This window comes from Aspergillus campestris, assembly GCF_002847485.1.
Source record: "Aspergillus campestris IBT 28561 chromosome Unknown P168scaffold_14, whole genome shotgun sequence".
Lineage (NCBI taxonomy): Eukaryota > Fungi > Ascomycota > Eurotiomycetes > Eurotiales > Aspergillaceae > Aspergillus > Aspergillus campestris.
Window position 1 is genome coordinate 199,956 of NW_020194349.1, and position 24,773 is coordinate 224,728.

The 24,773-nt window shown below is 51.8% G+C and overlaps 10 protein-coding genes across 10 annotated transcripts; 3 read left to right on the top strand and 7 right to left on the bottom strand.

Annotated features, from left to right (window-relative positions):
• Window positions 1-113: 113 nt before the first annotated feature.
• P168DRAFT_330290 (cyclo-L-Trp-L-Trp prenyltransferase) lies at window positions 114-2,093 on the bottom strand. Its single transcript, XM_024841571.1, has 2 exons — window positions 482-2,093; window positions 114-375 (listed from the first exon to the last, which is right to left on the bottom strand). Exons 1-2 carry the CDS (start codon window positions 1,663-1,665, stop codon window positions 276-278), a joined length of 1,284 nt encoding a protein of 427 aa, XP_024689059.1. The 5' UTR covers window positions 1,666-2,093; the 3' UTR covers window positions 114-275.
• A 240-nt stretch (window positions 2,094-2,333) lies between these two features.
• On the bottom strand, window positions 2,334-3,611 carry P168DRAFT_259888 (SRR1 family protein). Its single transcript, XM_024834643.1, has 3 exons — window positions 3,373-3,611; window positions 2,650-3,309; window positions 2,334-2,581 (listed from the first exon to the last, which is right to left on the bottom strand). The coding sequence occupies exons 1-3, from the start codon at window positions 3,588-3,590 to the stop codon at window positions 2,455-2,457; spliced, it is 1,005 nt and encodes a 334-aa protein (XP_024689060.1). The 5' UTR covers window positions 3,591-3,611; the 3' UTR covers window positions 2,334-2,454.
• A 1,466-nt stretch (window positions 3,612-5,077) lies between these two features.
• On the bottom strand, window positions 5,078-6,208 carry P168DRAFT_299868 (putative homocysteine S-methyltransferase; the record flags this gene model as incomplete). The annotated part of the gene is made up of 2 exons (XM_024838370.1): window positions 5,078-5,866; window positions 5,924-6,208. The coding sequence occupies 2 exons, from the start codon at window positions 6,206-6,208 to the stop codon at window positions 5,078-5,080; spliced, it is 1,074 nt and encodes a 357-aa protein (XP_024689061.1).
• Window positions 6,209-8,121: 1,913 nt separating this feature from the next.
• P168DRAFT_68416 (cysteine dioxygenase) lies at window positions 8,122-9,325 on the bottom strand. Its single transcript, XM_024842100.1, has 3 exons — window positions 8,781-9,325; window positions 8,407-8,716; window positions 8,122-8,315 (listed from the first exon to the last, which is right to left on the bottom strand). The coding sequence occupies exons 1-3, from the start codon at window positions 9,066-9,068 to the stop codon at window positions 8,194-8,196; spliced, it is 720 nt and encodes a 239-aa protein (XP_024689062.1). The 5' UTR covers window positions 9,069-9,325; the 3' UTR covers window positions 8,122-8,193.
• Window positions 9,326-10,117: 792 nt separating this feature from the next.
• On the bottom strand, window positions 10,118-12,026 carry P168DRAFT_243712 (Zn(II)2Cys6 transcription factor; the record flags this gene model as incomplete). The annotated part of the gene is made up of 2 exons (XM_024833879.1): window positions 10,118-11,731; window positions 11,790-12,026. 2 exons carry the CDS (start codon window positions 12,024-12,026, stop codon window positions 10,118-10,120), a joined length of 1,851 nt encoding a protein of 616 aa, XP_024689063.1.
• Window positions 12,027-12,318: 292 nt separating this feature from the next.
• P168DRAFT_68433 (uncharacterized protein) lies at window positions 12,319-13,054 on the bottom strand. The gene is made up of 2 exons (XM_024842101.1): window positions 12,955-13,054; window positions 12,319-12,907 (listed from the first exon to the last, which is right to left on the bottom strand). Exons 1-2 carry the CDS (start codon window positions 12,964-12,966, stop codon window positions 12,572-12,574), a joined length of 348 nt encoding a protein of 115 aa, XP_024689064.1. The 5' UTR covers window positions 12,967-13,054; the 3' UTR covers window positions 12,319-12,571.
• A 472-nt stretch (window positions 13,055-13,526) lies between these two features.
• P168DRAFT_307409 (uncharacterized protein) lies at window positions 13,527-14,633 on the top strand (the record flags this gene model as incomplete). Its single annotated transcript, XM_024839103.1, has 1 exon — window positions 13,527-14,633. The coding sequence occupies exon 1, from the start codon at window positions 13,644-13,646 to the stop codon at window positions 14,631-14,633; it is 990 nt and encodes a 329-aa protein (XP_024689065.1). The 5' UTR covers window positions 13,527-13,643.
• A 1,343-nt stretch (window positions 14,634-15,976) lies between these two features.
• On the top strand, window positions 15,977-19,115 carry P168DRAFT_313309 (flavin-containing monooxygenase; the record flags this gene model as incomplete). Its single annotated transcript, XM_024839652.1, has 5 exons — window positions 15,977-16,140; window positions 16,199-16,576; window positions 16,625-16,967; window positions 17,035-17,723; window positions 19,088-19,115. 5 exons carry the CDS (start codon window positions 15,977-15,979, stop codon window positions 19,113-19,115), a joined length of 1,602 nt encoding a protein of 533 aa, XP_024689066.1.
• Window positions 19,116-20,542: 1,427 nt separating this feature from the next.
• On the bottom strand, window positions 20,543-22,640 carry P168DRAFT_275723 (flavin-containing monooxygenase; the record flags this gene model as incomplete). Its single annotated transcript, XM_024835512.1, has 4 exons — window positions 20,543-21,469; window positions 21,522-21,658; window positions 21,708-21,961; window positions 22,039-22,640. The coding sequence occupies 4 exons, from the start codon at window positions 22,638-22,640 to the stop codon at window positions 20,639-20,641; spliced, it is 1,824 nt and encodes a 607-aa protein (XP_024689067.1). The 3' UTR covers window positions 20,543-20,638.
• A 1,274-nt stretch (window positions 22,641-23,914) lies between these two features.
• On the top strand, window positions 23,915-24,761 carry P168DRAFT_275726 (uncharacterized protein; the record flags this gene model as incomplete). The annotated part of the gene is made up of 1 exon (XM_024835513.1): window positions 23,915-24,761. The coding sequence occupies one exon, from the start codon at window positions 23,915-23,917 to the stop codon at window positions 24,548-24,550; it is 636 nt and encodes a 211-aa protein (XP_024689068.1). The 3' UTR covers window positions 24,551-24,761.
• Window positions 24,762-24,773: the final 12 nt, after the last annotated feature.

Sequence of the window (24,773 nt, forward strand, 5' to 3'; positions counted from 1 at the left end):
ATTGTCTGTTTCGCTGGAAGTTCTTACATTTTGACTGGCGTGGTGGAGGATTCAAAATACTGCAAAGCGACTCACTTCCTTGTGAGGGTTATTAAAGCTAGGTAGAGTCACGGGTGCTCTCAGTTTCATTCATAGCCAACTAGGTTCGATAAAATTTCAAAAAAATATTTAAACAAGATATCAACACATTCCAAATTGTGACTTCTTGTATAACCAATGCTTCTCAACCCCTGTAGTATCACCTTCGAATGCACAAACACGCACATCGCCTGCCACTAACGATAGTAAATTGTCAGGTACGGACCTTTCTTCTCGCTATATGCGAACGACAGCCAGCCAATCAGTTCGGTCGTCTCGTTGATATCGACGCCGGGACTATTCTCATTAGCAGGGTACATTGGACACATCGTGAATTCAAGGACAAAACGTGGGGCAACAAGGAAATGGTCTGAGAGACGGGAAAGAAAAAGTTCGGACTCACATATAAGACTGCAAATTATCGATCAATTCAGCAGCATGCTTCTCCCACCCAACCCGCTTAAAAAAGTCCACTAAGGCTTTCGCTTTCTCCATATCGTTCAACGCGTTCAGTGCGTAATAGATCTTGGGCTTGGGACGAGGGTCACCCTGCTGCAACTCATAGTTGAACATCAGGTGGCTGAACGACTGGGGATCGCCGGGGATGACGGGGTGGCTGATAATATCGCGAGTGCCGTCCGGGATCCCAAAAAGCGTATAGAGTTCCTGCGCGTACGCAAGACCCTTGAGGGTTTCGGAGTCATTGAGGCGGCCGCCGAGGGTCCAGTTGCGCGCGATGTTTTCGAGCGACTGGTTCAGTTCCGCGACGTAGACCTTGAAGCGGGTGGAGTGGAACGGGACGAGGTCACAGCTTACGAACACCGCAACTGGGGGGTCGTAGGTGGCGCTCAGGAAGTCCTCCAGCATTGCAACGCTGTCGGTGAAGACCTCGTTGACGTCGACCGTGCGGATGGCGCTGAAGATCAGTTCCGAGAGGGGCAAGCCTGTGACGGCCGCCTTCTGGCGCGGCATAAGATACTGCTTTACTGTGACGTCGCCTTTGTCCAAGTCGAGCGCTAGGGCATACTGGGTTTTTGAGGCGGACTTAACAAAGTACGTTGCGTTAGGCATTTCAAGCTCCTCGGCGTCAGTCAGGATCAGCAGCGGCACCAACTGGTGGTAGAGCTGGAGGTCGATGGAGATGCCTAGTGATTTGAGGCCCATGAGGGCTTCACCCATCGCGGCCCGGTTGTATGGGTCTGTACCATTGCGGTGTTTGTGGTTCATGGGCTCCAAGCCGATGCGCATCTTGCTTCCATCTTTGGTGAAATTCTGTGAAAATTCCAGCGGACCGATACCTCCGACCACGGACGCATAGTCCATGGGACGCTGCATGTCTGGAACCCCGTCAAGGAAGGGAATGATGTGCAATCCAAGCAATATCAAGTACTGATACTGCTGGTGTGTGTCGTAGCCAGCTCGCTCCAGCAACTTGTTCAAGAACGGAGCGACACGTCGCCACCACCCGTCTGAGTCTCTGTTGGTGAACTTGAGGTAGCGACTGAGAGCATCGTACGGGGTCACCGGTGTTGAACCCGATGTCTTTTGCGCGGCGACAGCCTTGTCCGAAAAGCAGTAGTTTGACATGGCGGAAGATGGAGGGGGGTGGGCAAATCAGCAAGGCTATACTGCGAATCAGATCGGACCGATAGTTTGCTAAAGAATCAATCTTCACAAGAAGAAACAACAAGACAATTCCTACTGAACTCCAGGAACGGAGCAGCCATGGCCGCATTTATAGTGGTGGGAACGGGGACTCGACCTCACGAACTTCAGTGGCTTCTTGGGCAATACTCGTATCAGTCAATCCAGAGTCAGGTAACTCAGGTCATTCGCCCACTCTATTCTCCCGGTGGGCGTTACACCACGAACAGCGGAAAAGCTGACTTTCATGATTCATTCGGCAAGGGTGGCGTCTGCAACTCATGTCAGCACGTACAAATATCTGACGTGTTCAATACCCTGATCATCAGACCGAGGGTTCCTGGAAACTCCACCCTCAGCTTCCATGCGGACTCCACGAATTGGGAACGTTCCACAGAGGACGGGGTCTGGGTAATAGAGTTCACGACACAAGCTGCGCATGCCCTGCATGTTGAAGGGGACCCAACTCCCTAGCTGTACTCCAGATGTTCAGCTCCTATCGGACTCAGCCATCTGCCAGTCTCGGCGAGATGACTCCGATGGCTGGCCTGATTCGTAAGCCGGTACTTGTGGCTCCGATGGAGAAACTAGATCCATAGACCAAGATCGATGTAACGTCGGAAACAAATCATTCCATTGCAGGGTCTGTCTTCTAACTACTTGTGTGATTCAGGTGTTCCTGGCAAACGATCTGCCCTCTCGAATCTGGGGCGTTACACGCATTGTGCTCAATCATGCGGGCCCTCTCATGTAGATGGTCAAGTCGCCAAAGTATTCATTCGGATCCCGCAGTGTTTCCTGGCTGTATTCCTTCACCATGCTCCGCACGCGCATCGAGTCAGGATCCGTCGTGAACGGGCTAACCATGTCAGTCAGATATCCCCCGATTGAGGAAGAGATCTATTTGTTTTTTTTGTTTGAACTCACCACATCCATGAAATGCCCCCATTTTCCTCCGTCCGCTTGACCCAGCGCGTATCTTCCTTTTCCTCCGCAATGACGGTATTCCAGATCATCGCGGCGGGCCACTGGACATCCGCAACAATCTGTTTGACGGGGACGTTTGGACTTACCGAGAAAACAAGCGTCTCTTCGTCGATCTCCAAGAAACCTTTGGGATCATCCAGAAGATAGATACCTAGCTCGCGCAAAAGCGCGTGGTCCACAGAGTCGTAGGCCGGGTCTTGCGCGAAGCATTGGATTTCATGCCCTCCACTGACACCGCGCCGGGTCAAAGCTGTCGCAATGGTCTCTATGGCCGCATGCTGGGCATGACAACGCGTGGAGTGGCAGCCGTTGATCGCACCGAAGCTGCCCAGTCCAAAACACACAATCTTGGTGATGCGTGGTTGGATCTCCAAGGATGATAGATACTGCAGTAGTCCCTGACACGTAGCACTTGTCCTCCATGCCTGGCGGTTGGCAAGGAAGACATCGCGCACATCATCCAGTGTGGTCTTGCAGGGTTCCCAGGCACTCGTATAACCGATAGACACGGGTGCCCTGTCGCGAAGGATCAACTCAGGGAAACTGGGGTGGACGCAAGTGAGCGACTGGATGCTATGATAACTGATCCGATACGTGTTTCTGCTCGTATTAGTGAGATATGTGCGACCTAGTCCGACCAGACCGGGAGTATTCAAAACCTACGCAAAGTCCGTACACCAACCAGGTACGCTCCTGCTGTAGGTCTGTCCCACGCCTTCCAAATCCACGACGTGAATCTCCTCAGTGCCATCGTCGATTTGTCGATCCAGATCGGCCAGCAATTCGCGGGGGAATAGCGGCTTTCCCGACCGATAGAGGCGATTGATATGGCCAACCCGCTCCCGGATTGCGACGGCTAGCGCCTTCCCATCCCGTGCCATTTCTACACCATGAGGGAGGTCTGGCATGACGATGTTTCGCAAGCCACCGGGGTTCGGGAATATCCAAAGACGAAGCGGTCAAATGCAGTCGAGAACAGGTCCTGTACAGGCCAGATAGAAAGCGATCAACGTCGAGCCGTAATGGGACGGCTTGGAAGCTGATCGCTCCCTCCCAGGACCTTATATAGCAGGCGCAGAACAACACACAGACCACGATCATCGCGCACCAAGGGCAGCGACTATCAGCGCAGAACCAGCCTGCTGGGTCTGGCGCGGCCGGGAAATCACCATCCTGCGGCTTTCATTTGTTTGCGACGGGCGTGGTGATCGCATGGGCCCTTCACCGCTAGCCGAGGAAGAAGGCTGTGTGTTCCAACGCCGTGGGAAGCTGATGGGCTGCCCTCATTGGATCGCGGGAGTTGCGGGCCAAAATGGCTATTAATATCGCGAGATGTTGGTTGTTGGATTGCTATATTGGGGTGTATTAGTGATATTAATAACGCGCGCTAACCGTTCCCCCCCGCCGGTAATTAGCGGAAATTGAGTCCATCCCGGTCGATTTTACTATCTATATTTGCTCCGTACTGCGGGACATGCTTGCTCTAGAATGCGCATGGCCATGTTTGGGTGCTTCGAACCATCGCTGGAGATGAACCCAAGTCAGGGCCCAACACCTCCGTCTGCTCCGATTGGAATGCCCTATCATGCTCTGTTGGCGGCTGATCAAGCGCCAAGTTCGGTGGTGCCCAGAGAACGACGGCGTCGCGGGTTGCGAGGGTAGTGCTGAGTTGGCCTTCACCACCTGTCGTCGGAGGAATTCCCCCTGCTGGAGCTGGGTCCCTCTCCCGGTCTACCAACCTTTGCTAGATCCAGCAACCGTTGCGCAGGGGGCTCCTTTTCACGTGGCCTCATTGTTGGGATGATTCGTTGGATATCCATCCCGATATGAGGCGCCGTCCACGCCATACAGTCGTGTCCAGGGCGGCGAAGGCCAGCTGTATGGGAAATGCTGATTACTTGCATGGCCTTGGGTTCGTTCACTGGATAGACCAACTGATACGACGCCTCGTCTGCCGGCAGGTTACAGCGTGCGATTTAGAGACTTGTGGCATTGCATGGCCACCATGTCGAGATAGACATTGTCGTACCAGACTTTCGCTCTTTGCCTTATGAATGCCAGATGCATGTAATATGGGCGGTGGTGCTTCTTCCAGAACCCACGTGTGGATGGTGTCAACTCCTCGGGCTAGGGATTTTGCCATGCTTAGATTAGAGCATGACGTCTTCCTTACCCCGCATGGGTGGCTTGTCCATAGTCCACACTCCTTGGAGTTGAGCCGTAAAGGGGTGGCAGTAGAAAGAAATTAAGAAATAATAATAAAATAATAATACCACGAGGGTTTCATCGCTGGCAAGCTGAGCGGATGACTTAGGAGCAGCCAACGCATCGGTTGCCTCAAATCGCGCGAGAGGCATCGGCACGTCCCTCAAGTCTGGAGTTTCCCAGCCAGTCTGCCATCAACAACTGCTCTCAATCCTTCGATCTGCCGCGGCCCCGTCCGACAACACCCACCAATAATCAAGCCTTCCCAGTGTGTATCCATCAAGTCGTGTGCGACATCTCCGAACTGCTCACTCCAGGGTCGTGCGACACTTTTCTTGTCGGACTCCGAGCTGGGAGCTATCCAGGCTTTCGTAGCAGGGTCGTACCGCTCCCCTTGCGTGCCATCGGGGTACAACACGAGCCAAGGTCGCCCCGATCGAGAATGCCACTGATCGACGAATGCCCCACCGGCAGTTGCCATCTGGGCTAGTTCTAGCTGCATGACCGACACAATGCGCCGGATGTGATCAAGTCGGGTGCAGTTTATCCCGATCCCCCAAGGGCGAGGGAGACCCTCTTCCACACCGCCAACAGCTGCACGCACCCAGCTCCGTATATCATCCTCGTCTGGCTCATCGGCAGGAAACACGCCCGTGATCCACCAGGGCTTTTGTTTCTCCGCCGGTATGCTCCCAGCAACATCCGCCATGGCGCCACGGACTGCACGAACTTCGTCGGCTCGTCGCAGGGTCTCGAATGCCACGTACTGCACGTTGTTCCACGAATCTTCGTCGTCTGTGAATATTCTGAGTCGCCGTGCGTGCCAGTCACGCAGGACGGCCTCGGAGTTCATCGCGTCGGGGTAGAGGCCGGAATATTCGGCAGCGATGGGAGACATGGTGGCACCGTAAGGTCCCAGGGACAACGCAATGTGAACTGGCCGTTTTCCGCTCTTCTCAGTTATATCCTTCCTGTCATGCTCCACAACATTCGTTGCCAATGGGCCCACTGCATCTCGGGCCAATGTCACCGCAGACCGCATATATCGTGCTGCATCGTCGGGGCCATATCCAGGCGGTGTTCTCGCGAAACCCTCAAAACTGGTCTGGTAGGTCGCCGTGAGTATGATATCAGCACCAGCAGCGACGAATGAAGCATGGACAGCACGCAAAGTTGCTGGATCGGCGACCAACAAATGAGCGGACCACAAAGGTGTGTCGGACGTGAAGGTGAAGTGATACGGCGAGGCTTCCAGGGCCGTTCCCAGACCACCGTCGAGAAGGAGAATTTGCATTTCAGTCAGTTACCTATCTAAATAGAAGATAATAATAATCGATGTAGTTTGAACAGACATATGATGATTGGGAGGGAAGATGGAAAAATGGAGAGTTGGGTTGGATATGGATGTGCTTTGTTTTTCCCGTGATCCGCCTTATCTTATCGGTCACCTGTTATCCTCCACGCCGTCTTTCCACTTGTTGACCACCTCTACCTGTATACCAGTATACAGTTCCCAGACCTGTAGAATTCTCAAGATCATACTGAGTATTATTCACTGGTTTACATTGCTGTTCTGGACAGATGTGAAGCAGTCAAGTGCTACTGTAGCTACAATGAGCTACAATACTAAACCCGCAAGATCTATGTTTTCACCATATATATCTGACGTATATCTCAATATCCAGACACAGCAATATCCCACAACATACAATCAATGTTTCTCCACATCTGCAATGACACTTACAATAGTCCGATGATCTGTGCATACACAAGGAAGATAAGACGTGGTTGTCATACATCCGTGTAGCCTTCAACGTTACTCGAGCGCTATTACTTACAGTCATAGAACTAGCGAAGCCACGTATGACCCAATCCATATTTATTCGTTCTATGTACTGTAAGGCTAGACTATGCTGAACAGGGTTTCATGTGTGACCATTAAGGATCAATAATTACTATGTACTGACCACTGCACTGCAGATAGTACGGAGAAACTTCGGGTTGCTATTGATACTAGACATAGCATCATTATGGACGTGAAACAAGGCAGAAGCCACTCGCTAGGCAAGCAATGTACGCCTATGCAGTGTGAGAAGAACCACTACTCATAGTTGGTAATCTCCAACTGCATTTTGATTGCCGATATACCGTGGGCCGTACTGCCGCCGTTAGGAAAGATGGAGGTCGAATATTCTACGGAGGATAACAGTTAACCAAGCCCAGGCATTGTCTCAGTTCATGATAACACACCATCAAGCGAGTCACGAAGGGGTTTTCGAAGTAATAGTCGAATCATGTCCGCTTTACATATATAACAAACTATAAGCGGGACGCCAAGGGGGGCCGAAAGCCTCACAGAAACACTCTGAACAACACCCCCAGGATTCAATACTGGCCCAAAACAAGTTAATAAAGAACGTCCAGAAACCACCCATTCCCCATCCCAGCCATCGCCGCTTATACCAGGCAGTCGGCTAGCAAAGGTTCAATATTCCGGCGGTCAGTTTCGCGTCTTCAACCGACACCATAGCAACCCTGTCTATCTTCCTCCCGCAGACATAGCAGGGGACAGATCCATCCTAGTCAGGAGCAAATCGGAGAATGTCTCAGACGGCTCACTACTCAACCCAATATAAGCACCCCAAGCCAGACAGGCAATAGTACGTACCGGGAGACAAGATGCGGTGAAGACGCGGTATAAGAATCCGACGCCAGACGGGTGGAGTCGCGGTGGATCAAGACGGGAGCGTCCGATTCAAAGTGACTGACCTACCTGACTTGGTTTATTGCTTCATTCCGCGACTGGATTGGATGCTTATCGCATGATGGGGATGCGGACTGACGTATAGTTGTTATCCCGGGTCAATCACCGAAAGGGGTGGTCGGTCGGTCGCCGACGGGTCGCCGATGGGTCGCCGACGGGTTCTGGTTTGGCCACAAAACGGGTGCGAACCAATGTTTGGTTTGCCATGCATTTTCCTGTGGCTACGTTCTATATTTGTTGGTTGAAAGGCATTTTAAAAGTTTGAGATCTACAGATTGTCATATTTCCTACCCCACAGTGAATTATTGTAGTAACCGAATGAATTATAATAAAGCGTTCAATAAATCAATGTGTACATCTCATTCCAGCTGAGTATGCCAAGTGATAACAACAATAATGAAAGCAATCATGCTGGCTCGAACGCGTCACTAGAAACGACAATATAACCCTTCACCCGAACCGCAACTCCCATCCATAAAACCAGGACAAAGCGCAATCAACCAACAAGAAGATACCTATGACTGGGTACACTCTGCAGAAGGCGAAACTGACTTCGCCTGCGGCACGAAACACGCCTTTCCGGTCTTTTCATCAAAGATGTTATACCCGTAGTCGGCAGCATTGGGCGGAGTATACACTACACAAGCAGTAGCCCGTTAGCATTCCGTCCAAAATACAGCATCTAACCCGGCCACAAGAACGGCGGACAGACAGGCGAAGGAACTTACAATGAAGAGAAACTGCCAAACGCGAAGAACTCGGGTTGTGCACACGATGCAACCCAATCTCATCCGAGATATAGGCCACTTCGTTAGCGCCATGGGTATTTACCGACTTGATCTGCAGCGGCTTATCGGTCTGTTCCCCATCGGTCCCACTCCCGGAGCCGTAGCCGGACTCGTGATCGTCATTGACAGACGAAGGGGGAGCGCGATAGACGGTCTCGCAGAGCTCGCCGGCAAGGACTTTCATGATGCAGTGGGCGTTGGCGTGGTCGTGGATCGGGGAGCCTTTGCCCGGGTTCCATACCAGTAAGAGCTGTTTTGGGGCTCGTGCGTTAGTATAAATGATCGGGAGTAGGTGGCGCGTGAGGGAGACATACGATGTTCGCTTTGTTGTTAATGTTTTCAATTGCGTTGCGGGTGTAGTTCTTGCTCGGGTCGTTGTAGCAGTAGGGTGCCCAGTCTGCTGGGTTGGAGTTGTACTTTTTGGCGAGGGAGATCAGGTAATCCTCGTCGACTTCTTCGGAAGAAATGCCGCCTTGCTCTCCAAGGTGTTCTTTAATAGAGGCTACTAAGTCATCGAGGGTGTATCGGTCTGAACCAGACTGGTAGTGGGGAGTGGTAGCGGGAGTGATCCCGGTGTTGGGGGAGAGGATTGCGGAGGACATGATTTATTGTTTTGTTTGTTCGGTTCTTATTATAGAGTTTGAATTCAATATTGAGGTTGAGGATATTTGGTTCTCGAAAGCAGCGAAAGACCCAGTATATAAGGACTCGAAGGCTGCCAAAGGACGTCACCGAGATATGCATGGTCGATCGGCGATTGACCGGTCGCCGAGCCATGGAACTCTCACCCTTTACAGGGTCGGCCAACAACCGGTCAAGGAATGCTGGGCAATCAATCATACGGACTGTTCCATATGATTTGTCGCAAGGGATCGACTGTTATCAGCGCTATCAGGGAAACTAGTTGACGGTGCAATATCCGGTGCTTGTGCCATCCCCGGGATGGACATGGCGGTATGGCTAGATAACCTTAAATTGTGCCCCGGTGGAACAACGGCTCGTAGACCATCAAGGTAATATATATGACACAAATGCAAATCAAGTGGGGATATTTCAGGTACGCAAGATAAACCTGTGCGATATACTCGTGTTTATCCCATGCACGGCGACAGTTATTTAAGAGCGAGACGCTGTCAAGACACTGGGAATATCGTGCCTGGATGGCAATGTAACCATCCGAGCTGTCCACCCACATTCCTTCGCCGAGTATAATACAGGCATTGAGCAAGCTCGGGATTCCCGAGGCTGCAGCAGGCCCAGCTGACCGTCCGAGACGTCGGATGTAACCAGGGGGTCCTGATGTGCTCTCTCTCCTGAACGAGTGATCATTATTTCAGCTGCCATGGGGTGATAAGAATTGGCTTCTCGCATACAAGTAATGTTACTATGTGTAACATTAAAGTGGCTAGGCCCAACCAATGTAGATGATTCACAAACGTCGGGCTGTAGATCATCCCCGACCGCAGGAGGAGGTATCATGGATCCTTGTGGGGAATGAAACCGACAAACCAATGATATCGCTTATCAGTACCCATTCGGCGAATGGTGGAAGCACTCGCCGACCGCCGGTCGTCGGTTAAACTCGCTTTATCAAGGGGCGGGCCAGACCCCAACTGGAGTCCCTTGACGGGAATGTGTCCTCTCATATCCTCTAGCTTAGATCAAACGTTGGAACGGGACTGAAAAAGGAGGCATTGTAACAGGTGGGGTCGATGAACGCGGGGGCCAAGTCGGGGGGCATGAATTCACTCCCATCCATCGTACGCAAGGCGGGTCGACCGCCCGAGCTGGGCCGTTCGGGTCCATTAGGCGCGGGTTCGGTGGGGATCAGCCTGTTCAGTGGCTCTGAATTCCACCGGTCCATTGAGCGCGACAATACCTCCGCGGCGGATGACCGGAGACAATCGTATGCTGTCTCGGCCACGGACCACGTCCGTTTCGTGCTTTTCAAACAACCGAGCACGAGGGTTACACGATTGCAGTGATGGTCGAAACATTCCTCGGAGTGGCTTTTGGACGTGGCGATCTGGATCATGCCGCACAGTGCCAAGGCCGGGATGACGAATGGGGTATGTTTTTGCACGTTGGGGCAGACCGAAATCAAATCTGACACCCGTCTCGACGCCTCGGTCGACTTGATGCTGTGCACCAAGCGGGTGAAGGTCGAGGAGAACTGGGCAGACGCACCCGGCCAGAAGCGATCGTCGGGTTCCTGCAGAACGGGCTGCAAGTCGCTCCGAGGTAGATGAAGCAACATCGCGGCGTAGGAAATGGTCAAATGCGCCTGGAACATCATTTCGTCGACATTGCCGTAGCAGTCGACAATGTCCAGTTTCTTGGGGGGCAAATGGTTGATCCAACTGACCAACGCATTCTCGACGGCCTGCAGGTGGTCGCGATGACAGTCTCGGAGCCGATTGAGCACCAACACCCGGCATAAGATCATCGCGGCCTCAATCCGGTAGCTAAACGAGGAAAACAGATCGTCATCGGCGGCGAAGATGCGCCGCCGAAAGTCGAGGATCATGCGCGGCTTGGGAATATCACCACCCCCATTGTAGATGGATTCCTCGCAGGGGAGGGACACCTCGGCCGAGACGGCACTGCAACGGATAGGATTCGATTTGAAGGTGACCGCCCGGTAGATGTCGGTGACATACAGCTCCCACCATGTCCGGCGCATGCTCTCCGCGTCGACGGACTGCTCCGGATGCGCGGACAAGGCGAAATCCGACCGATTCATGCCCAGTTCCAAGGCCAGCTCCAGACTGCGCGCAAAGGCATCTTGGGCTTCCGGCCATTCGTTGCGAGCGTAGAGGGCAATCGAGTAAATCAGACAGGCCTGGACCATGCACGGGGACCGGTCGTTGCTGTTGGCCAACTCGGCAGCAATCTGGGCTTTGAACTCCTGGCTGGGACTCGAGGGGACATAGTTGGAGCCCACAAAATTCACCACAAGCTGCAGGAACTGTGGATAGTTCCGGTCGTTGTATGCGGTACTCGGCACCAGCACGGGATGCGCGGCGTGGAAGTTCTCATAATAGAGGCGCGGTAAACGGTCATCGTCTGTCCAGGACCGACCGGGCTGCTCGGTATAATTTGAACCGGACACGCTTGGAGGCAGCATCGTGGGCCACGGGATCTGGTCGGTGGAGATGCTGGACAAATCCGAGTCCCCGATTCGCTCCGACGGGGTATTGTCAGGGGTGTGCGTCTGCGCATTGGGGTGAATTTGCAGCACGGAGCCCATTGTCGGGTATCGTGCCTAAAAAAGAACCGTCAATTTTGTTGAATCCATGCGTCAGAAGGAACCGTTTACGGACACTAGAAATATCACCCAACGCGCTCGGGACCGAGCGGGATTGGTGATAGGGCGAGTCGCGAGCCCGTCGGCGACCGCCCCGTCGCGAAGGCAAATACTGGCATAGTGTCCCACCTTGCACACATCGCGCACAAGACGGTCTCCCGGCGTCGCATTTCAAATGTTGTTTGCGACACTCCGTACAGGCCAACGATGCCAGACCGTTGGCCTTGGTCGATCGAGAGGGCGTGGGAGTCATTGGCGTGAGGAGGGAAATCCAGATGGAAGTTGGAGATGGTTTTGGAGGAGGGGATCGGGGATCGGTTGACTAAGGGCGATGGCAGGTGATTGCAGAATTACTGGATGCGGTATAGCGTGTCGGGGAACACTTTCTATAGAGATGGTGGAAGATTGATAGATCCTCTGGATATTTAAGTTCTTGTCGATCAAGATGACTAGATTAATATGGTCGCATGCGTGGTTTCTGGTGAGGAATTGTATTGGGTTGTTCTGATTGTGTCTGGTATACTAGGCCCCTAATCAAAGCCCGGGAGAATTATATAGATCTCCCCTCGAGGACTATACAGGGTGTTTACTGGAGCTACAACACGCCTCACTTGAATGTTGGCAAGAAGGTCTTTGTTGAGAGACGGAACTGGGTCAATTTGACTTGGAAATGCTTGGTCTCGTGTCACCTCAGTACTTTCGAATTTACCACCTTCGCTCGTCTTCCGTCGACTGTGAAGACGATGAGATGATCCATGTAGATTCATTTTGAAAGACTATTCCGCCGACTCAATCGACTCAGACGTCCTTGTTCTCTCCCTCGAGCGGTATCTGCTTCATCCGTTTCATTCTCAAAGCCGTCATCCCCCCTTGGGCAAGACGGCGTAGAATCGCTGGGAAAGTCTTTGGCTGGGTGATCTCAAAGAGATGGTCAATCATCAAATCACCCCAATAATAACGCCCCCCCGACGTGATGATGAACCCAAGACTCCCAGTATCGGGTGTATTAAAGAGCAGTAGCGAGACATTATCGAGGCCATGGTCTCTCGCGAATTCCATCTCTTGCGAATTGGGCCTGAAATACACCTGGAGGTGTTGCGGGTCGTTCGACCATCCGTCTGGAATTTGATCGGTCTGTTCGTTCGATTAGACTCGATGCGGTTGTGCTTTCTGTGACCTACCGAAATTTCCATGGCAAAGACTGGTTCAATGTGAGAGATCAGTCGTTGCAATATCCAAGGATCGGGGCACTGGTAGTAGGAGCAGTAGTAGGAGTGGTGGTGGTGGGTAGAAATGCTTAGTAGTACATACGTAACTACTATGGTAAGTTTAAGTTGTTAACTATTTCTTAGAGTTGGGTGATGAGTCAGTATCAAGGAACACTAGGAGTCAATTTCCGTAATGTCCTCATTTAAGCATCTGAACTGCGCATCTATCATACATCAGGCCTTCAGAGTCTTGTAGTCACCGTGAGTCCTTCTCTATATATATTAATCTCCATCTATCTTTCCCCAAAGGGCACCCAAAACTGCCGCAGCCACGCACTTGCGGCTGACATCGAAAAGCGAGTAGCACTAATCATGAATCTGCCTAACCAGCATCTTTACCCACTGTCATTGGCCTGGAATTGATTTAGTTGTTGAGACCCTCCCTATCCTGCTGCAAGAGGCCCATTGTATGCTCCTATATGGTAAATCCAGACTTTTGTTCGGGGAAGAAAAAATGAACGGGTTAGTAAAGGGAAGATGCTCCAGCTGAATCGGGAAAGAGAAAGAGCAGACGTGACTCCGGTCGCCCACAGTAACAAGTTGTTGTCCTTCGTAGTCTTGTAGGATATTGTAGAGGCACGTCTATCACCAGCGTTGTCACAATGGCTGAGCAGCTTCTTCGCTGGCTAAATGGCCAAGTTGATCTTCGAATCGCCTACAGCTTTACGCTGGACGAGATTGTTGCCTGTTTGCAGGATATCGTCAACCGCCCAGGGGTATACGGCATTCCCTCCCAGTGTGCAGAAATCCGGATGTCAATTCATCAGAACGTGACGCGACTTCGGTCGGTGATTCGGCAGCACTATAAAGCCAAGCGCGGCGTGGACATTGCTGACTTCTATAACAGTTGTCCCGACGGCAGCGGATACCTCATCCCTCCCCCGTCACAGAGCATCGCTCGCGAAGCGAACCCTCACTGGCCGTCCGCGGTAGCAAGCCTTCGTCTCATCAAGTGGAAGCACGAGGGAATCGCATATTGGGCGCTTCCAGACCTTCTAGGGCTCTTCATGAGTAGTCTAGGCAGTGCTCCCACGGGGGCCACAAAGCGGAATTTTTACCTTCCGCTTACCGCTGTCTTTGGGCAGTGGTGTATGAAGCTCCTCGGAGAGGGGAAATGGCCGGCTATCTTTCAGTGCACTTGGACGGAAGCCGGGGAGTACTGCCCGGGCGCCTCGAGGGGAGGCTTTGCTACCCGTGGGGTAGGAGGATCCTGGCTGGCCGTTCTGGACCGCGCTCGTTATGGGGTGATAAGATCTCCGTTGTTGACGCTGGCCAACTGGTCGCAGACATGGACCCCCACCATCCGAGCGTCAAGAGGCCGGGGTACGCCGTTTGGCCGCTGCGGCGAGACCTATCCCTTCCGCAGGGTTTTGGTGACTTGTAGGACGGGAGAAGAAGCGGGGCGGGTGCACGGCTTGGCTTTGTCCAGCAGATACGTGAACTTCGCACATCTGTACGATGACCGATTGTCTGGATTTATATGGCGCGGCCTGGTAGACCCCTGCGCCAATTGTCAATTCCTCATCCGTCTCCACAACGGCGACGTCACCCATTTCAACAAAGCAGATGGAAGGGAGGGAGCTCCGCCTTGACTGGTGGATGGACCTTGGTCACGTCCGTAAAAGGACCTGCCGGTGCCTATTGACCAGGCCAGGTATCTTGAGGGTGAAGGGAAGAAAATACCGGATCCCGGTGGGGGCTCACTCCGCCCGTGGAGTTTGGGAGCCATCCTTGGTGGCCGGACACACCCCAGGGACCCACCCCCGTCTAGCGGAAAGCAAACCGCGTCACCAAACTCTAGCCCTGACACAGCTATTGTATATTGCCATTCCATGAATGCTAGACTCGTGGGACGTCACGAGGCTCGTTCGAGTGGTTGCGTGTTTTACTAGATCTCGACACGGCCAAGGCCTAGACCGACGTCACTCGCCGAAATCTAGATAAGGATCAGCCCTGAGTCAGGGGAGCTTTACGTTACGTTGGTTCATGGACCATAGCAGGCTGCGTGTATTTCCGTGTCGACTTCTGGTAACTTGAACATGCAGAGATCGTTCAGGGTCCCATCAATCACTTATCCTTCGCGGATGTATGGATCGATTGTACCAACGAAAGAACCCAAGTTCGGCCGGTACAATGGCATCAATATGTTAAAATCGCCACTCTGTATAACACCAATATCGCCTACCAATGCCATAGCCTCGGACCAAGGACCAGCAATCACGCGCTAAAAGAATCAATTCCTGTCGGCCTAGCGTCCCATTGTTTAGTCCCTCTCAGTCGTGGGACTGACTATTTTCTAACACCAACGAAAATCCGAGCTAGATGGCTGACACTAACCCACCGGGACGTTTATATCGACTAGCCCTAAGTGACAGTGGGGCATAGCGGATCTTGGATGCGAGGGCGGAGGACAAACTGCGCAGCTTCATGACACCAATACCGTTACTCCAAGTGGAATGTTTGTCGAGGGCATTCTGTACAAAGTCTTCAAGCACGGATCTCGGACCGGAGGAGTCTTTATCAACTGGTTTTCGAGAGCTCTTCGCTACAAAGACCTTGGCCATGGACCTCGGACCAGAGGAGCATCCAATCAATACGAGGCTCCTATCTACCCCTCCTTGGCGTGGTTTGAGCACCTATCGCACTCAAGGGATCTTCACAGATGCCCCCATCTGGCCAATAAAATAAGAACAGAATACGAGGTCCAGAATGGCGCCAACTAGGCTAATGTCAATCTTGCGACATGGATCATTAGCATGAAGTCGCGGGGTATAGTATAAATTCTCTGCCCCTGCGCCTACCATTGAAGCCTTCTTCTCCGCCATGCCCGACTCAATCGCTCAACGGAAAGAAAATGACAGTTCCAGATGCGCATCATGTCGGTAACGGCCCCAAACCACAGTGTCGCGATGCGCCGCTTCATGCAAATCGAACCATGCGCGTGATTGTCATCGGCGCGGGGGCATCGGGAATCTACATGGCATACAAATTGAAGTACAATTTCACAGACTTTGTGCTAGATATATACGAGAAGAATGCAGACATTGGGGGAACGTGGTTTGAGAATCGGTATCCGGGTTGCGCATGCGACGTTCCTGCGTAAGTCCATCTCTTCTGTCTGTCAAGCACTCAAGCTTCATCCCGCTAAATGGAATAGTCACAACTACACGTACACTTTCGATCCCAAGTGCGACTGGTCTTCCACCTATTCCTCATCGCGCGAGATCTTCCAATACTTCAGTGACTTCGTCGACAAGCACGAGCTCCGTCAGTACATCGCGAGTCACCACGAGGTGACCGAAACCCGCTGGGACGAGAACGCCTCCGAGTGGGTAGTGCAGGTCTACAACCGAGAGATAGATTCTACCTTTGAGCGACGATGTGACTTTCTCATCAATGCATGTGGTGTCTTGAATTCGTGGCGCTGGCCTACAATTCCCGGTATCCAGAGCTTCAAGGGTCCGCTGCTCCACACCGCAGCCTGGGACGACAACGTCGATCTGACGGGGAAGCGCGTCGGGCTCATTGGCAATGGGTACGTCTAGTTCCCTAGCCTACTGTGCACGTACACTAACCACATCAGCTCGTCGGGAATCCAGATCCTTCCCCAGATCCAGAAAGTCGCCAAACATGTAACGACCTTCGTCCGGAAGCCCACATGGGTGATCCCAACATTTGGGTCAGAAATGCGCGAACATACAGATGAAGAGAGGCAGCAATTTCGTGAAAATCCCGAGGAATACTTGAAGATGCGCAAGGCCACCGAAAAGGTGTTGACAGGCGTGTATCCGCTCTTCATCAACGACTGGCCTATACAGACCCAGACAGCCGAGTATATGAAGGCCAGCATGAAGGAGAAGATCAACAACGAAGAGCTTGCTGAACAGCTGATCCCCGATTTCCCGGTGGGATGTCGTCGACTAACGGTATTTTCCCCTTGTATCTTTGCCCTCTATCTTAATCAATCGCCGCGGCTGACCAACTCTGTCCAAGCCCGGCGTAAACTATCTCGAGAGCCTGACCCTCCCGAACGTCACTACACTGTACGGCGAAATCACCGAAATCACCCCTACAAGCTGTATCACCTCCACCGGGACCGAGACCGAGCTAGACATACTCATCTGCGCCACCGGCTTCGACACAACCTTCCGCCCACGCTTCCCCCTGATCGGCCGCTCCGGCCACAACCTCCAAGACGAATGGGCCCACGAGCCACGCAGCTACTTAGGCGTAGCCGCAAGCGGATTTCCAAACTACTTCATGTTCCTCGGCCCCAACTCCCCGGTAGGCAGCGGCCCCTCGATCATCAGCATCGAAGTGCAAGGATCCTACATCGCAGAGTTCCTCAATCGGTGGCAAAAGGAGGACATCAAAGCATTCGACCCCAAACGCGAAGCCGTCGACGACTTCATAACGCAAAAAGACCTATTCATGGAGCAGACGGTGTGGAACTCCAACTGTAAGACATGGTACAAGAGCCCCGTGACGGGCAAGGTCACCGCGCTGTGGCCGGGCAGCGTGCTGCACTACATCGAGACGATGGCGAAGCCGCGCTACGACGACTACGACGTCACGTATGCGAGCAAGAACCGCTTTGCATATTTGGGGAACGGCTTTAGCCAGATGGAGCATCGCCCGGACGCTGATACCTCGTATTATATCCGGGCCCGGGACGACGGGGCGTCGATGTTTCCGAGCTTGTTTCAGACGATTAATGCGAAAGATAGTCGGGATTTGGCAGGTAAGACGATGGATAAGTCTAGTTAGAAGTGGGCTAGACAGCAATCAGCATATAATTTCCCTGTATCAAAGGCGTGTGGCTGGGGGATTTCTGCTTTGCTGGCTGGGCTGTCTGATGAGCTGTCCCCAGAGCAATATTATAGTTTGATCCTCTTTATTTCTGTAATACATGAATCAGTACAAGGTCTCTATGTTATGAACGAGTCTCAAGAATACAGGGGGACTAACGCAAGTTCTCGCGGTTCATAGCTAATTCAACAAAGGAATGGTCTTCCGGAAGAATCAAGCAAAGTGGTGGATATGAAGATTCAGCTTAAAATGCTCCTTGGACAGATCCTTCTATGGGTGTAGAACTTTAATACCCACTCGGACTTCATGGCAATATCTCATTCACTAGTTCTTATCCAAGTTGATAGCTATCTCACACCGACAGCAGAATTAAGAATGAACGCAGTGAGGTAAGGATCTGCGCAACATTACTGATATCCGTAGCCTCGATTATATTTCTCACAAGAACTCCTTATGCACCTTACGCATCATCTGTCTGTAGAGCAACACTACGACATCTTTCATGCCACGGCCATATGCTGTTCAAGGCTGCCCATAGCGCAGGTGTGACCCTTGATCCAGCAGGTCCTTGACCCATGTCTGCCAGTACTGCCTTCCTTTCCCTTTCTCCAATCTCGGCCACTTCTTTCCCGTAGTTTGTAACGAGGAATGACCGTGATAAGTGTGTCAACACGTAGATTAAGTTGTCACCGAAAGGCTCAACTCCCCACGGCACAATACGGAGCATGTTGAGGCGATGAGAATCTTGGTGCGAGGCGATCTCCTTCCAGATAGCAGTGGCGAGAGAACGGTCAATGTTGAAGTTGATGAGAATATCTCGAATATTGCTTGGAGTTCCACGTCCCAATTCCACGGCTGAATTCGGAGGATTATTCACATAGTGTACTCCGTCTGGTGAGACCGGCCGTGGGTCACCGTAGAGGTCGAGGATCAAACAGCAAAGCTGGGAGAACCTTCCCAGGGCTCTGTAGGTAAGGACCTCGGTCCAATTCCCTTTAGAGCGTCTGATGGGCACCCGGAGATCTTTTAAGATTGGACAGGCCTCTGCCAACCTTTGAAGCTGATTGTCGTCAATAATCGGGTACAGCCAGGTCCGGTCACTCAGGTAAGGCTCAAACAGGAGGCCTTCCAAACGCGGACCATGTCTTCCGAGAATGTCGTGCATAAGTGATATATCTACTAGCCCTTGTATGGTAAGGTGCTTTAATGGATTCAAACGCTGAAATAAATGGCGTAGCTCTGTGGCGGATTCCTGGGGCCATTGATCAGGCTCGACGCAAATTACCAACCTTTCCAGGCATTTCAGGTCCGCAGCAACCTCTGTTAGCATTGCGGGATACTTCGCCCCGGCTAGGATCAATTCTCGAAGGAGAGAAAGTTCTATTGAATTTGCCCAAACATCAAAAGCATGTTGAATCGCTGACCCAGACGCAAAAAGTCCGTGTATTTGGGACACGAACCTGATAGATCTTTGCGCCGTCGTTGTCACAGAGAAAGAAAGCGTCTGTAATTTGAGGTTGGGCCTCGATGCGATTGGAGGTGGATTGTCAGGCATGCTATCTGGGGTCCTACAGCAAAGGTCGGTGTATAGATAAATGTGTTTCAGGTTTGGTGCCATAGCGACAAGCGGAATAAGCCAATGGGGGTACCCAAATCTGTTAGCACTATACAAAACGGGGTAATGTATGGTGATCGCGTGAAGGTATTGGGAATTGGCGACCATCATGTTCCATCGGCCACTGAACCAATTGCCACTCGACCAGAAGGCTGCAAGAATATGTTTACAGAGCTTATCGGAGCTCTGAGACGACCAAACTGATACTCGGCAGGAGGGATGGTGTGCAATGATAGCTTCCAACAAGGGCTCAGGAAACTGGTTTGCCACAGCATAAGACAACTCTTGGATAGGAGGTAGGCGCTCAAGGAGCGAAACAAGTGGCCGAATAAACTTCCATTTGATGTAGCTGGGAAGATCCCCTGACCAGTATTGGCTTCCAGGCAGGATCCAACGCCCCACAAAGTCTTCAGTATACCTCGTATGATGAGAAATATAGTGCTGCATAGATCTAGACGTATCCGGACATCCATAATACTTCGTACGCCAAACGTAGCGTCCCAAAGGAACTGGGAGTGTCCGTTCCGGATAGGACATGATCTCAACTCTTTTGATGTGTTCTAGGAATGGTCTCCCAAGGCCAGTTTTGCTTATACTCGCGGCAATCGCTATGAATTCTCCGACATTAGAAAATCGGATAGAGAGGGTTCCATAGACTAGCGGCACCGCTATTTTGTAGAGCCCGGAATTGGTCATACTAAGAGCCCTCAGCGCCCGGGGCGAGACATCTTTGAGCTAGAGGCCAGCTAGGTGAGTATTCGACCGACTTCAGATGAAAGATCGCCAGGTGGCCTACCATCTTGCAAATGGGGAGGACAATATCTTCAGGGAGGTCATTGAACGACATGGTGTACAAGGGAGCGAAAGTGAGTGATACGTGGAGTAAGAGACTTGAAGAAGCTGCCAATCTGGTAAGAAATTCGAGCCGTTATATGAATAGTAATATACCAAGTAGTGGGGGCCTAAATATCAATAAAGAATAATGAGGGTCGCGTTCCAGATAGTTGACGCGATGGGGAATTCCGTCTCCATTGATTCACAGTCATACCCCATGATGAGGAAATTCTCATCAGGAAGCAACCACTCAGTTCCGTTGACCCTTGGAAGCAGCGTGAGCATATCGAAACATACAAGGAAAGCACGATTTTTGGTAGTACTCTGCCATATTTACCATCAGTTCCCGTTATATAATTCCTCCATCAGCGCCCTCGGGGGAGCATCTATCACATTCCCGTCTAGATAGTCCGTGATATTCCCATTTGCCTCGAATTCGCTCACATGGAATCCACTCCCGAGAAAGCCAAATCGATTGCCGGAATCATATTCAACATCGTAGTCTTCCCACTGCGGGGACCTCATCACGTCCAAATAGGCCAGCCGAGAGCCTGGCCACATCGCAATCGGACCATCCACACGCCCTTGTTTGAACCAGCTGCTGCAAGGATCTGCCCAACACGTTCGCGGCAGGTATGCTTGACAGTGCTCCATGAAGTCTGCAATGGCACTGTCTCTGGGCACCATGCGACGGATATGCTGCACGTACATCTTACGGATGATCTGCAGGATATGTTTGCTTTTACTGGTGATTAATGGCAGAATAGAACCCTGTGCTGTGGGGGTAAACGGGCCTGTGAACATGAAGTAGTTGGGCATTCTGGGCACTGCAAGGCCCAGATATGATTCCGGCATGTTGGACCAGAGCTCTGACAAAGACTTGCCGTTTATGCCAGTTATAGGGAACCGAGGACGAAAGGAGGTGTCAAAGCCTGTCGCGCAAATGATTACATCGCAAGCATACTCCTCGCCCGATTGAACGGTAAAGCCTTTTGGTGTGATTCCGGCGACGTCTTCCATGAATATGGTGGTTTTTTCGCCGATCAGGGCTTCCAAGTAACCGTTTCCTGGGGTAGGTCGGCGACACGCGACGTTGAAGTTTTGGGGGATTATATGGGCTGCTATATCGGCGTTCTCGGCCAATTTTGCTGTCATTTCACGATAGGAGAACTTTACCATTGTCAGGGCTAGTAGAAACTTTGAACGGGAGAAGGGATGCTACCTCGTTGGCCTGCTGGGACTCGGCGCTGTTTCGCAGAACCAGCTTGAACCGCTGGTTCAGCTCGTGTTCGATCATCTTGCGGTATTCCCGGTATTTCTCTGGGTCTTGCTCCCAGGCCAGTTTGTCTTGCTCTGTATCTGTCTAGTATTAGCTCAACTCTCGAGCAATTACAGCGAAACGGCGTACAGTCGAAATTGGCACCGTCCTTGCCTGCAAACTTCTGTGCAAACCCTGCCGTGATCCACGTGGGACTGCGCACCCATGTATAGAGCTTGTCAGCATCAGGATAAACCGACGCAACGGTCTGAACCCCTGAGCTACCAGTCCCAATCACCGCGACTCTCTTTCCCTTGAGGTCGAAATTCTCGGGATAACGAGCTGTATGAAATAAATCTCCCCGAAAGCTGTGCAAACCGGGTATATCCGGCCATTTCCAGTTACTGTCGCGTCAGTATTCAGGTGGGCATAGAGAGAAACAGGACAAATGGGAGAAACACAGGTAAAAAATAAAACATACTTGAGCACCCCTGTTGCGTTCAACAGCACGTCACACTGCTCCTCCCACTCCTGCCCATTCACTTTCGCGAGCTTCACCACCCATCTTGCCGTCTCATCCACCCAGGTTGCCCCTTTGACCTCTACCCCAAACTCCATGTATTGTGTGAGACCCTCATCGAGCGCAACAGCCTTCATGTATGCCCAAATTTCCCGCGCACCACTGTAATACTGTGACCAATGCGGATTCGGCCGCCACGGAAATTGGTAACTAGCGCTGGGGACATCACACGCACATCCGGGGTATCGATTCTCAAGCCAGGTCCCACCGACATCGGAGTTTTTCTCAACACAGCGGAGTTTGACGTTCAGACCGGAGAGCGCAGTTTTCGCATGATGAAGGAAATCAATTCCGGAAGCGCCAGCGCCGATGATTATAACTTTGAACGGGTTGCGACGAGGCACCGACTCGCCGATGACATGGTTCGAGACGCGATATCCTGAGGCAGACGCCTGGTCCCATTCGGGGTGGTGGATAGGTCGGGTTATAGAGGCAGGATGTGGACCGGGTGTGTTACTACCCAGGGTGGGTGGTAGGGCCGAATCGGGGCTATATTCGCCCATTATGCTTGCTTAGGTTCGTTGGGGTTAAATCAAATTATGAGAAGTTTCAAGACTGTTCTTTCTGGGGTGTAATGCAAGCCTGCTCTTATTCCCTTGGGTCATGCATGATCCCCTCATCTGGATGCGAGCTGACGAAGCGGGGTTGGAGACCCTGGTCTGGCTGCCGGCATGTGCTTGTCTGCAGATTTCAGTCGTACATTTATGTTCTCGCCGTTGACTTGGAGCTTCACGCTTCTCCAAATGGCATCTTTGTGGATGATCTCTGTGTAAATTCCTGTCTGTTATCATTTAGGCCTAGTTAGCCTTTCTCTTTGTACCATGCCACTTTGACTGGAAGTATAGTATATCTACCACATACAGCTTGAATGATGAGTTCAATCACCTCACAAAAGCAAGTCCGTCGATGGAAGTACACCCTTACTGATCCGAGGATGATGCACTGGCTGAGAGACAGTGTGAGAGGGTTGAAGTTGATGGATTTCATACAGAAGAAGGTGAGCGGACTTGGCTGCCTCAGGTTCACGTCGACTGATATCAAAATGCAAACCGAGCGTGTCTTCTCCTTCCCCAACTCCCAACGATAGGAAATTTCCAGCTTTTCATTTGGTTCCTCTGCACTTCTGATCATACCATTTACTAGTTCGATCTGTCTGCAGCTAAAGTTGCTGTCCATTTTAACAGTGTGACACCTTTTGTTAGTACATACGTTGTCACGGAGGTCCCTGTACCATGCGACACCCACTAACCTCGCGATATTTCCATGGTCAGTTAGACTCCCTGCAATGCATCCTATTCTTGGAGTTTTAATTAGACCACTTGATGCTTTCGGTGCATTCCTTTGGTGCAATCGAGTTCTCCGAAAATAATTAGAGCAATTTCCCACGAGGCAAATGGTGGCTCATAGGTCCTCGACAAAGATTCTCACACCGATCACTATGCGACTTGTTTCTGCAGAATCTACTGCATGTCCAGATATATCGCGGTGCCAATCAGACCAATGCATCCAAAACATGTCTTAGCCATCCGGTCAGATGGGACTCCGATTGGCCCAGCTAATACCAATATAGCAAGCTGACCTGCAGTGGTTCAGCCCTCTGCTTGATCCATATATTTGCCACAATCACAGGGTAGTAATGCTATGTTGAATACGGTGCCCAAGCTCGATGACATCGTGGGTCTATAAATGGGTCCACATCCCTCGATCACACTCGCAGTTACTCTCCCCTCGGCATAACCAAGTCTTACCCTACCCGGAAAAGAAAAGCATTACAGCAATGGCACTCACAACAATCCTCACGTTTCTCGCATTCTCTGCAACCTCAGCAGCCACCTCCATAACACCCCCAGAAGGCTGTCCCATCCCCACCTGGACAGTCACCACCTTCAACTGGCACAACGGCTCCCACAGCCTCGACTGCATCCACAACGAGGCAGACAAAAACACCCAAGGCTGCCTCTGCGGTCGCGGCTGGTGCGAGCCAAACCCCACAACTTGCAACGGCAGCATGGTCCCCGTCTGCTACACCGGCATGCCCAACTACGAGCCGTGGGGGTACGGACCCGCCCAAACCCTAGACATCGTCTTCGAAGACGGCCTAACCTGCCACGACGAGTACATCGGCTACCGCATCCACGATATCGGGAATGGCGCAAGCAACTGCGGGTATTCAGATCGGGGCGCAGGACGGATCGTTTCATTCTACGGCAGCTCGAACGAGGAGACGTCTGTTGGGAGGATTGACTATACGCTGGGTAGTGGGCATGCGCTGACTTGTGCGAACGGAAGCCGCATCACGTATTCGGGAAGTACGGAGTTTGCGCTGAGCTGTGTTCACGATGCGTTCTTCAATGCGACATGTACGGCAGAGGTGTTCGAGGTGCCTGTTTTGGACTACTCGTCTGTCGGTTGATTCTGCTACATTAGTGCTATGAGGACAGCGATGACTGGATCAAGCTAGACAGAATAGCCATGTTGGGCCCAGGAGGATCTGAAACCCATAGTGATGAAACTTAGGAAAGATAACTGTAGACAATGACTGGGTCAGTGATGACAGGGCTCAGTACAATACGTGGTCTATGTCGCTCAGGTGACCAGGCAATCATTCACGTCAAAGCGTTAGTGTGGGAGGCTGG